The sequence below is a fragment of the Hipposideros armiger genome, unplaced genomic scaffold (genome assembly GCF_001890085.2).
Source record: "Hipposideros armiger isolate ML-2016 unplaced genomic scaffold, ASM189008v1 scaffold_73, whole genome shotgun sequence".
Classification (NCBI taxonomy): Eukaryota; Metazoa; Chordata; class Mammalia; order Chiroptera; family Hipposideridae; genus Hipposideros; species Hipposideros armiger.
The window spans coordinates 240810-253074 of record NW_017731423.1 but is presented as its reverse complement, the minus strand read 5'-3'; the positions used below and the strand labels follow the sequence as shown (position 1 = coordinate 253074).

The following is a 12265-nucleotide window of genomic DNA, read 5'->3' as shown; positions in this document are numbered from 1 at the left end:
AGAGTAAAAGGAACTCGAAGAGAAAATGTGCAAGCAGTTGACGCTGTGAGGAGGCAGCCCGGCCCCCTGACCTCGTGTCCGAAGTGGGCGATTGTGGGCTGTGGGGTCGGAGCTCCTGAAAGCCACTCTTCTGAAGCACTTGCTTATCTCCAAGGGTTCCTGGGGGAAGATGACTCAAAAGTGGGGCCTGGCACTTCTAACTCCACATCCTGGAGACCCGCTCCCCCTTGCTTGCTTGCACTCCTTGTCGGTTTTACCGACAGGTGTTATTGTTAATTACTTAACTTGGCCTCACAGTTCTGTGACCTCATTGCCATCCCATGACTCACCTCTATGGCGCATCTGCCAACCTGCAATTCAGGGAAGCTATGGAGGTCCTCACAACTTACAAGATTTCGTGCTTTGAAATTTCGTTTTCTGACCTGTCCATCTATCCTCACTCACACCTCACCCTTCAATTTTGTTCAACTAATACTTTCTTGAACCCCACAATTTGCCTGATACTGTAGGACTCATGGAGATTCAAATATGGGTAAGTTACTGTTTCTGTCCTCAAGAAACTCAGTTCAATGAGATAAATAGCCCCTGAGTGCTGTGATAGAGATACCCCAGGATGCTACCGGAAACCTACACCCAGGGCTTGGAGAAAGGTGTGTGTGTGTGTGATTTTTATTGGGGAAGGGGAACATTGTGTTTTTCCAGGACCCATCAGCTCCAAGTCAAGTTGTTGTCCTTCAATGTTAGTTGTGGAGGGCACAAGCTCAGCTGTAAGTTCAGTTGCTACTTTCAGTCTAGTTGCGGAAGGGAGGGTGGGGGTTGCAGCCCACAATCCCATACCAGTGTAGAACCAGCAGCCTTGCTGCTAAGAGCATGCCCTTTCAGCGGTAGCTCAGCTCAGACAGCTCAGCTCAGACTCAGCTCACTGGCCCATGTGGGAATCGAACCAGTGACCCTGTTGCTCAGCGCTCACATCCAACCAACTGAGCCACTCTGCTGCCCGAGAAAGGCTTTCTTAAATCACCTGAATTGTGTTGTAAAGTTTAGGAATGGGGATGGGCAAGAGGACAACAGGGAGCTCAAGTTTAGGAAACTGAAAGCAGAGGAACTACCAGCAATTAAAATATTGCAGTTTAAGGGCTGGCCAAGTGGCTCAGTTGGTTAAGAGCTCACTCAAGAGTGCAAGCTCTGGGGCCGGCCGAGTGGCGCGATGGTTAAGAACTCGCTTGGGATGCCAGAGGGCCCCGGTTCGGATCCCACATATGAGGGCCAGTGACACTGCCCTCCACAGCCAAGATGCTGAACAACAGCTCAACCTGGAGCTGGGCTGCCATGAGTCGCCGGCGACGGCATAGGCTGCAGCCCCTGTGGCAGTGGGTTGCCATGGGCTACCGTGTGTGGCCAGCAGCCAGCGTGAGCGGCCAGCAGCCGCAGTGAGCGGCCGTCCCAGAAGCCGGCGACTGATCTGCCTCGCCAGAGAAGAGCGCAATGATGGTGCCAACTTGGGCCAGTGAAGCAACATCCTCCACAACTAGATTGAAGAACTAGACGACAGCAACTTGTCTGTTCCCCTTCCCCCAATTCCCCAGCACTGTTCCCATTCCCCCAATTCCCCCCCCCCAAAAAAAAGAGTGCGAGCTCTGAGCAACAGGGTCGCTGGTTCAATTCCCAGCCGAGCTGAGCTGCCGCTGAGCTGCCAACAGGTGGCAGGATGGCTCAGCTAAAAAATAAATGAATAAATAAATAAAAATATTGCAGTTTAAAGTTTGAATGGAGGTACACAGAGGTAGGTTGGAGCTAGGATCACAGAGGGCTTTGCTTTGTATATAGCCTAAGAACTTCATCCTGAAAGTGAAGATGCAAAATCTGAGGGCACAATCTCAAAATCAATCGGGGCAAAGTAATAGTAATTATAATATGACATACCAATTAAATAATTAACTGTACTAACTCATTCAAAGGTTATTTCTTGTCCGCATGAAGACAGGAAAGAAAGTTCTACAGCTCTTCCCATCTTCATTTTGATATGATTTACTCCTTTAGGTATTTTTCTTCCTCTCTAGCTTCCTATAGTCTTAATTTAATTTGTTGATGTCTGTCAGGACAATAAAGTGTAAGTTCCCAGGTACTCTAAAGTTGCTTGGTTGGGGTCTTACCCATTTCCCAAACTTTGTTGATTGTGAAGTCTCTTCACTGCTGTTGTTTATGGCTAATTCCCTTCCTCTCCCCACCAAAGACCACCAGAATAATCTTTTCGAATAAAGCCAAGTGTCTCACTACATTAAGGGAATTTTGATGTAATTTTAGTAGTGTCTCAGAGGGGAGATTAAGGGTGATTTTTCATAGGGTTTTTGGTCTAGGTTGGAGTACTTTATTATTTATTTTTTTTTATTTTTTATTTTTTTAGCTGAGCCATCCCGCCACCTGTTGGCAGCTCACGGCTGCTCAGCTCGGGCTGACTTGAACCGCTGTTGCTCAGAGCTCAAACTCTTGAGCGAGCTCTTAACCAACTGAGCCACTCAGCCGGCCCTAGGTTGGAGTACTTTAAGGTGGCGTTTTTGGTGTGGAGATTTCATTGAGACTGGACATACATAGTACATGGTATAATAGTGTCCACATAAGAACATCCAAACCTGTAGAAAATTACGAGTTTATTGTAGCCGAACTGACATCATGCCAGCAAGCAAGATCTCAAACTGCTTCGGAGAATGACAGTTGTTTTTATACATTTGGAATTAATGAGGCAGCAAGGAAGATTATGTGAAAGCGGGAGAAATTAAGCCAAGGAAATTGCTATGAATTGATTATAGGATAGTTAACAAGATCAGGTGCTGCTCCCTTGAGGGTGGTTACGCCTCACCTCCCCCGCCTCCAAGAGGTGTGAAAAAGATTACTCTGCCATTTCAAAGGTGTGTTAACCTAGATTCACAAGAACAACCGACAGGGCTTGCTTAAGACAAAGATAAACCTCTTACTAAAAAAAAAAGTTATAGGTGTGGGGCGGGACCATCTACCATGACCTGCCCAGTTAGGAATTTATGAGGAGACCGCCCCTTGAGGTTACTTTTCTGTCACTGAACTTCTCAGATTTATTACGGAGCCCCTTTTTTGTTCACAGCAGTTAGGGGAAAAGTCAGTTTCTTCCTGAGTCTTCTGTTTTCCTAAAAATAACCAGCTCAAAATAATATCTCCAGAAAAGGCTATATTTTGGAGTGGCAAACTGCTACCTCTCAGTTGCTATGAACATTTATTTGCAAGCTCTTAGGTGAACTTATGTTTTCATTTCTGAGGGATTAATGACTAAGTGCAATTATTCAGTCATATAGTACACACGTGTTTAGTTTAGTAAGAGAATGCCATATTTATTTTTCAGAGTGACTGTATCATCTTCTCTTCAACAATGTATGAGTAATTCAGTTTCTCCATATCTTTGTCTACATTTGATATTTGTCACTATATTTTAGCCATTCTGGTGGATGTGCAGTTAGTTGTTTCTCATAGTAGCTTTGTTTCTCTGGTCACTAATAATATTGATGACTTTTTTTGTATGCTTATTGGCCATTTACTTATCTTACATTTTGAAGTGTCTTTTCAAATCTTTTTAACTGTGTTGTTTCTCTTTTGTATTAATTGTGGGAGTTCTTTATATAGCCTCGATACCAGACAGATATAAGTTTTGTGAATATTTCTCCCAGTCTGTAGCTTACTTATTTTCTTAATGATGATTTTTTTAATGAGAAGCTTTTTTAATTTTGAAGACCAATTTATCAAATATTCTTTTATGGTTATTGCTTTCTATGTACTTTCTAAGAAAGGTTTGCCAGTCCTGAAGTTGAAAAGTTCTCCTGTGTTTTCTTCTAAAAGTTTGTGTTTTAGACTTTATATTTAGGTTTATGAATTATTTTTGTAGTTTTTTTTTCTAAATAAAGGGAAAGATAGCTACTTTTGAAAATATTTCTTCCCTTCGACTTTGTTCCCAACAATTGAAAATTCAAATTGCAAAAGTAATTTAATTTTTACTCCATACTTTGTTTTAGAGACATCTTGATGTATTCCAGAAGAATTTTGATCAGGAGCTGGTGGAGTGGCTCAGTTGGTTAAGAGCTCGCGCAAAAATGCGAGCTCTGAGCAACAGGGTTGCCAGTTTGATTCCCATGTGGGTCCGAGCTGAGCTGCTGTTGAGCTGCCAACAGGTGGCAAGATGGCTCAGCTAAAATAAAATAAAATAAATAAAAAATAAAAAGAATTTTGATCAGATGAATGCAACTTAGTGATCTGCTAGAAAATGTTTTGTGGTGAATTTGTAGATTAATATTTTTATGGCTCTTATTAACTTGTATTTAAGCATCAATGTCCTTTGGCTTCCTATCTTTATCCAGTGGTCCATTATGCATATCAATTAAAATATATGACCAAGGGCCGGCTGAGTGGCGCGATGGTTAAGAACTCGCTTGGGGCTCCAGAGGGCCCCGGTTCGGATCCCACATGTGAGGGCCAGTGACGCTGCCCTCTACAGCTGAGACGCTGAACAACAGCTCAACCTGGAGCTGGGTTGCCTTGAGTCGCCGGCTACGGCATAGGCTGCAGTCCCTATGGCAGTGGGTTGCCATGGGCTACCGTGTGTAGGCAGCAGCCAGTGTGAGCGGCCAGCAGCCGCCGTGAGCGGCCGTCCAGAAGCGGGTGACTGATCTGCCTCGCCCAGGAAGAGTGCAATGATGGTGCCAAATTGGGCCAGTGAAGCAACATCCTCCACAGCTAGACTGAGGAACAAAACAACAGCAACTTGTCTGTTCCCCTTCCCCCAATTCCCCAGCGCTGTTCCCATCCCCCCAATTCCCCAATTTAAAAAAAAACCTTTAAAATAAATAAATAAATAAATAAAAATAAAATACATGACCAAAAGTTTAATAACTATTCAAAACTGTAAACTGGTTAAAACCTCCACAATGGCTTTAGCTTTCAGCAACCACAGTGATCTCTCCTTGCTCTGACTTCATAGCACTCATTGCCTTTTCCATTTAGAATGCCATAATATTATTTTTATATTGTTATTTGATTAATATATTCAGTATCTTAAATTTTCTTTAGAAGAACCAGAATATAACTGGTAAACACATTTTTAGGACATTCCGTGTTGAACTTTTCGTGTGTATAGGACTTCTTTCCCAAGGATTCTGACTTAGGAGCTGTTATTCAATGCTCCACAGTAAGTTTGATAAGCCATGTTTAGATACCACTGAGGAGAGGAGGGAGGGTGAATTTAGGCAAGGAATGGTATTTTTACATGAGGAACTGTGATTCAAATCTTGTAGGCTTGATTTATTCAATCATCAACAAATATGAAGCAACTACTATGCCCCAGGTGTTGTTACAGATGCTGGAGACATAGCCACAAACACAATGGACGAGATTCCTGCACACCATCGAGTTTGTACTCTAGTGTATGATGTTAATTTTATTTATCAGCTTGGAGGGTGTTTTGTTCTGTAAACAGTTACAGAAATAATACCAGATATTTAGATTCAGAGTGGGAATATTAATGTTATTTCTAAAGTTTTTTATGAAATCTCCTTCATCTTCTAATTTCAAAATACTTGTAAAACAATTAATTTGAGATCAGAAGGGTGAGAGCTATTCAGCACATGTGTGATATACCGCTAGATGTGTCTTCTGAGGTAGTGTCCAGTTTTCCAACAAAGCAGACTTGCTATTTCCCTAAGGTTCCTTTGTATCATAAAATTTGCTTTTTATTAATCTCACATTCAGTTATAATTATTGTTCTCTGTCTCTTCAGTGTTTATCCTTTGTCTCAATATTAAACACTGAAATTGTATAATTGGGTAATATTCATTTTTTCCCTCATATTATTTTTATCCTTCTCATACATTACTGCAATTATCTTCCCATATGCTTCATGAGAAATATATTTCATTGAGCAACTTGTGTCAGGTTCTTTGTATACCACTGTTTCTTGAACTTCCCAGATTGTTTTTTGAAGTATAGTACTCCCCATTATCTGCAATTTCATTTTCCATGGTTTCAGTTACCTGCGGTCAACTTGCTATCAACTGTAGTCCAAAATGCTACATGGAAAAGTCTAGAAATAAGCAATTCATAAGTTTTAAATTGCATGCCGTTCTGAGCCTTTCTGTTACATCCTGTCCAGGATGTGAATTATCCCTTTGTCCAGAGTACACAATGTAGACTCCCCCAACCTGCTAGTCACTTAGTAGTCATCTCAGTTATCAGATTGACTGTAGAGATATTGCAGTGCTTGTGTTCAAGTGACCCTTACAGTAACCTAATGCCATGTCACAATGCCTACATCATTACTTCACTTCATCTCATCATGCAGGCACTTGATCATCTCACATTACAAGAGTGAGTACAGTACAATAAGATATTTGGAGAGTGACCACATTCACATCACTTATATTACAGTATATTACAATTGTTCTATTTTATTATTGTTTGTTAATCTCTTATTGTGCCTAATTTATAAATTAAACTTTATCATAGGTATATATGCATAGCAAAAAGTATAGTATATATAAGGTTTAGTACTATCCGTGATTTCAGGCTTCCACTGGGGGTCTTGGAATATATCTCACACGTATAAAGGGGGTCTACTGTACCATTATCACCTTCCTTCTGACATAATAGCTCTTGATGTGTAACCTCAAATAATACAAAGTTGTAATATAAATAAGTCACTTATGAGTCATGAATACATTTCGTACAAATTATATTTAAAAATGCAGAGGGAGAGACAGTTTACATTTTTAAAAAAGAAAAAGTGATATTCACTTTTTCCATCAAAAAAATATCATTAAAAAAAATCTTGGATCTTGTATTTTCACCATAGGACCCCATCTATGATGGTTTTTCTCCAGTAATGGTTAAGAAAATAGGCTTAGAGTTAGGCCTCCAGGATTTGAACCACTGCTCTGCTATTCACCAGCTGTGTAATCTTTTACAAGTTATTTACCCTCTGAGCCTCAGTCTTCTTGTCTATAAAATGGAGGTAATAATAGTATTTATTTCTTGGGTTGAGGAGGGGATAACATGTAAAGCTCTGAGCACTGTGCCTAATAAAGCTCACAAGTACAATGCGTACATATTTCAATCCATATTATTTGTTTATTATTTTAACAAACTTTTCACAGTGCCTGTGATAATCACCTAAATTTGTCTAGTGTTCAACGGAATATTCTTGTATTTAAAGAAATTTTATTGGAGAACAGTGTTTTTCCAGGACCCATCAGCTCCAAGTCAAGTAGTTGTCTTCAATCTAGTTGTGGAGGGTGCAACTCTTTGGCCCATGTGGGAATTGAACTGGTAAACTTGGTGTTATGAGCCTGCGCCGCTCTAACCACCTGAGCTAACTGGCCGCCCCCAACAGAATATTCTTAATGATAAAGTTATTAAAAGGTGAAATAATTGTTTGGGGCTTTGCTGTTTCTCACAAATCATGCTAGTTTATAATGATGTCCTAAAACTGCCACGCTTGAAAAATAACTCAGTTGATTTTCATTCTCAACACTTAATATCATCCTGAAACTACCTCTTATTAACTGCATTAATTAAAATTTTAATAGCTGACATTTCTTTGGTTGAAGTAGAGAAAGTTTAGATAATAGTCAGAAGTTTTTAAGTGCTTGGGATACGGCTACCTGTTCCCCTTCTTGCCTAAGTCAGAAGCAAAAAGGAAAAGCACATGAAAATAAAATAATTTAGTGCCAAATAATAACTTATGAACCTTTGGTTTCAACATATTGCATGGGATTATGTAACTAGGTAATTAAACATTCCTTTCTCCTTTGAAACTAGTAGAGACATAGACCTTTATTTCCTTTCTTTCCTCTTCTTTGTATTTGCTTTATGGCATCATTTTTCTCCTAGTTCCAAGACTTCTCATCTTTGACTCTTGTACCCTCCCCCACCTCGTCAACTTCACTTCTTTATGTCTGTTCAATCTGTTTCTTCCTGTCTGTTCTCAATACTGCTACCTATTACCTTTGCCTCCTATACTGCCAGTTTCACCCTCTCCAGTTCATTTCATATATTTATTGCCAGGGAATCACACCTCTGAAAAATCTCCAGCGACTGGCTTTTTTTAAAGTTTTTTTATTGGGGAATTGGGGGGATGGGAACAGTGATGGGGAATTGGGGGAAGGGGAACAGATAAGTTGCTGTTGTTTTGTTCTTCAGTCTAGTTGTGGAGGACGTTGCTTCACTGGCCCAAGTTGGCACCATCATTGTGCTCTTCCCGGGCGAGGCACATCAGTCGCCGGCTTCTGGACGGCTGCTCACTGCGGCTGCTGGCCACACATGGTAGCCCATGGCAACCCACTGCCACAGGGGCTGCAGCCTATGCCGTCGCTGGCAACTCATGGCAGCCCAGCTCCAGGTTGAGCTGTTGTTCAGCATCTTAGCTGTAGAGGGCAGTGTCACTGGCCCTCATATGTGGGATCCGAACCGGGGCCCTCTGGCGTCCCAAGCCAGTTCTTAACCATCGCGCCACTCGGTCGGCCCCAGCGACTGTTTTTTGTTTTGTTTTGTTAGTATTTGACTTACAAGTTTATATGTGCATGCATCTATATCCAGCAACTCTTTATTGCCTGTGGAGTGATGTCTAAATACCTTAGACAGGTTACAACTAAGGTTTTTCAAGACTCCACCCATCTCCTATTACCCCCTTCAAGCTGACTATGGTCTAGCCAGTTTGCACTGCTCCACTTACTGTTTCCAGTTCCTGACTGTTCATTTGCTCCACTCTAAGTTCTCTTTGTTTGACATACTTCTGTTGTTGGAGAGTGGGCCCTTCTTGGCGCGATATCCCCGTCCTTGGCATCTTGAGCAAAGAATTGAATGAGATACCGAGGCAAAGTAGTGAAAAAGCAGTTTATTAGAAGAGATAATACACTTTAAAGAAATAGAAGTGGGCCCGAGCAGTAGAGGATGGCTCAAGGGCCCATCAGAAGAGAAATCACATTTCAGAGTTTGGAGCGGGCCACGTGCAAAGGCGAGGCTCAAAAGGCTTAAAAAGGGAGGAAGGGGGTCCAAAAAAAAGGGAGAAGCCGTCCAAAAAGGCAGACTTCCCAGGACTTGGAGTTTTTATCCCTTTTTCTCTAGAATGGGCTGTTCCCCTTTGGGCGTGGGACCACTTGATTGGCACCTGTGATTGATTGACAAGAGGTATTGCGCAGTTGCGAATAACTGATCTGATTTAGTTGAGTATTTTGTGCCCATTTGTTTTACCGCAGGGGTAGATAATTACAATACAAAGGGGGAGTTTTGGGTGGAGAGGGCAGGTCTCCTGGACAGTCGCATTCTGTGGGACATGTAGGAATGCAGAAACCCAATGCCTGCCTCTAACTGCCTACCTTGTTTTATCTTTGTGAGACGTGATCCCCATAAAATCTCTTTGGGAATCTGCATGACAGGAGGCCTCTTCTTCAGTATCTGCTTCCTGCTGGGCAGAGGCATAGAGCTATATGCCTATTGGGGGATTCACGGAACTCTCACCCTATCTGATCTCAGATGAGAGGAAGAGGTCTCAGCTCCACCTGGAAGACCGTGTTGGGCTTCTTTGGCTGTGACTGGCAATCTTGCTGGGGTATTATCCTCTGTATCCCGAAGGCCCCTGAATGAGGAAAAATAGATTTTAAATACTCTGTTAGCTCTCATGAAGCCTTTGGCCATTCAGCCTGTCACTCAGGTGGTGTCAGTTGTCTGGGCCCAGAATGGGTTTGGCATTTAGTTTACTGTCCTGGGGGATATTAGGAAGTCACAGGCTTTCAAGTAGTTATCTGAAGCAAAGGTAGGAACAATCTATTGTTTAGGATTCTGAAACTGATTTACAAAACAATCAAGTCGCAGAGGGGATAGGAGAATTTTATGATTCAGGCTAGGAGCAATCTTTAGTCTAGGATTCACAGACTGAGGAGAAGAGTAATCGAAGCCTGGGGCTCAGAAACTAAGGAACTTTGGAGGAGACTTAACATTTCTATAGGAAAGAAAACTTAAAAGTCTTTCTTTGGGGGTGAGGGGTACTACTCGGTTGGCCCACACAGTTGGTTTTGACATTCACTGATGATTAATGACACAATTATCACTATGATAGTTGCAAAATGGTGATTTTTCTAACTCTGTTGTCCCTTCTTCATTTATTACATTGCATTCTACTGAAGGAAGAGCTTTCCCATCTTCTCCTGTATTACTTTTTGATCAGGGAAGAAAAAAACAAAAACCCAAAAGCCTAAAAAGAGAATTGGATACCATTCTGATTGGAATGTGGTTGATTCCCAGTCCCCTTCCGTGTGCTGGGCCCAGTGTCTATGAACCGACGACGTTCACTGCTCTGCTTATAAAGCTCTCAGCCTATGGGAGCTGGGCATGGCAGTGGCCTAATGTAGGGACCCAGGCCCAGACCCTAGGCTAGGGCCCCCGCCCAGAGGAATGAAAGAAACTTCTGCTTCAGCAAAAGTTAGCAAAGTATCTTGTCAAGAGAATAGGAAAAGATAAGCTAGGTATGCTTTATAGCTTACTTATTAGGGAAAAGATAAGTTGGGTAGCTTGTTAGGAAAAAATAAACAAGTCATGTTTTATAGCCCGTCAAGAAGATAAGCAAGTTATGTATTAGCTCGTTAAAAATAATAACCTAACTGTGTTTTATAGTTTGTTAAAATAAGATAAACTAACCATTTTTTCCTTTTTACACACTAACTGCTTTTTTTTGCTTCTGTATCTAGCTTCAGCTATAAATTCCTTACCCACCAAGACTTAGCTGCTGATCTCTCCCTTTGAGAGACGGTCCCAGGTCTGGTCATAAAATCTTTGGAACGAAAAATCTTTTAGGCAAGTTTTGTTAAGGAGCCGTGAACCTAACACTATCAGTACACCAAAGCCCACTTACTACTTTGTTGTCCAATTGGTAGTTCCAGATACTGTAAAATGACCCCCCCCCCCCCCCCCCCCCCCCCCCCCCGTCTGGACAACTAGGGAGGAAAATGCTTTTTGTCTCCATCTCTACCCTATTTTATGCTTCATCTGTGGATCATGTTGGGGAGCAGGAGAATTCCTCCACTCTACCCTTCTTTAGTTATTCTGGCTGTACTAATTATAAAATAATAACACTGACACAAGACTAGATTAACAGGAGGAAAAAACAATTTATTTATTTTAATTTTTATTGGGGAATTGGGGGAAGGGAACAGACAAGTTGCTGTCTTTTTGTTCTTCAGTCTAGTTGTGGAGGACGTTGCATCACTGGCCCAAGTTGGCACCATCATTGTGCTCTTCCCAGGCGAGGCAGATCAGTCGCGGGCTTCTGGACAGCCACTCACGGTGGCTTGAGGGCCGCTCACCCTGGCTGCTGGCTACACACGGTAGCCAATGGCAACCCACTGCAGCAGGGGCTGCAGCCTATGCCATCACTGGCGACTCATGGCAACCCAGCTCCAGGTTGAGCTGTTGTTCAGCATCTTATCTGTAGAGGGCAGCATCACTGGCCCTCATATATGGGATCTGAACCGGGGCCCTCTGGCGTCCCAAGCCAGTTCTTAACCAATGAGCCACTTGGCCGGCCCAGGAAAAAACAATTTAATATGTGCACACAGGAGAATGACAATATGATGCACAGATCATAAATTGAGGCTCAAAGAAATGATTGAACTAGGCACCTTTTTAATACTTTGTAGACAAAAACAAATTTGTAAGAAATTGACAGGACAAAGAAAGTTAGTACTCGTTAGAAAATAATCTAAGCAAGGTTTGGGTATTCGTTTGTGACGAATCTAAACAATGTTTGGGCACAGGTAGTAATTAGTAAAGATGTTGAATTTTATGACTTGTGGTAAGTTTGTCTCCCAGCCCTTCAGGAGCCATGAGGGTACCTAGCGTGGAGATTTATTTCCTGCTTTTAGGGGAACAGAGGTGAGTCAGAGAACTCTTCCTGCTTCTCAGGTGATTTAAGTTAGAAATAATATGCCATTGTGGATTATTTTGGGGCAGCTTGCCTTGGGTCCTGAAAATCATTAAACTCGTTATTCCAACGTTTTCCAAACTATAATACATGTGTTTAGGATTCACCAGAAGACTGGGGAGCATGTTGTTTAAAGTGTAGATTGCTAGGGCTGGCCGAATGGCTCAGTTGATTAAGAGCTCGCTCAAGAGTTTGAGCTCTGAGCAACCGCGGTTCGTGTCCAGCCCGAGCTGAGCAGCCGCTGAGCTGCCAACAGGTAGCAGGATGGCTCAGCTAAAAAAA

The 12265-nt window shown here is 42.1% G+C and overlaps 1 protein-coding gene across 1 annotated transcript in view; it reads left to right on the top strand.

Annotated features, from left to right (window-relative positions):
- The first annotated feature begins 392 nt into the window (after positions 1-392).
- GSR (glutathione-disulfide reductase) overlaps positions 393-12265 on the top strand; it is a 63667-nt gene continuing 51794 nt past the window's right edge. The window contains exon 1 of the mRNA XM_019642882.1: positions 393-532. Coding sequence (XP_019498427.1) covers positions 515-532 — 18 coding nt within the window. The 5' untranslated portion in view covers positions 393-514. The remainder of the gene's footprint in view (positions 533-12265) is intronic.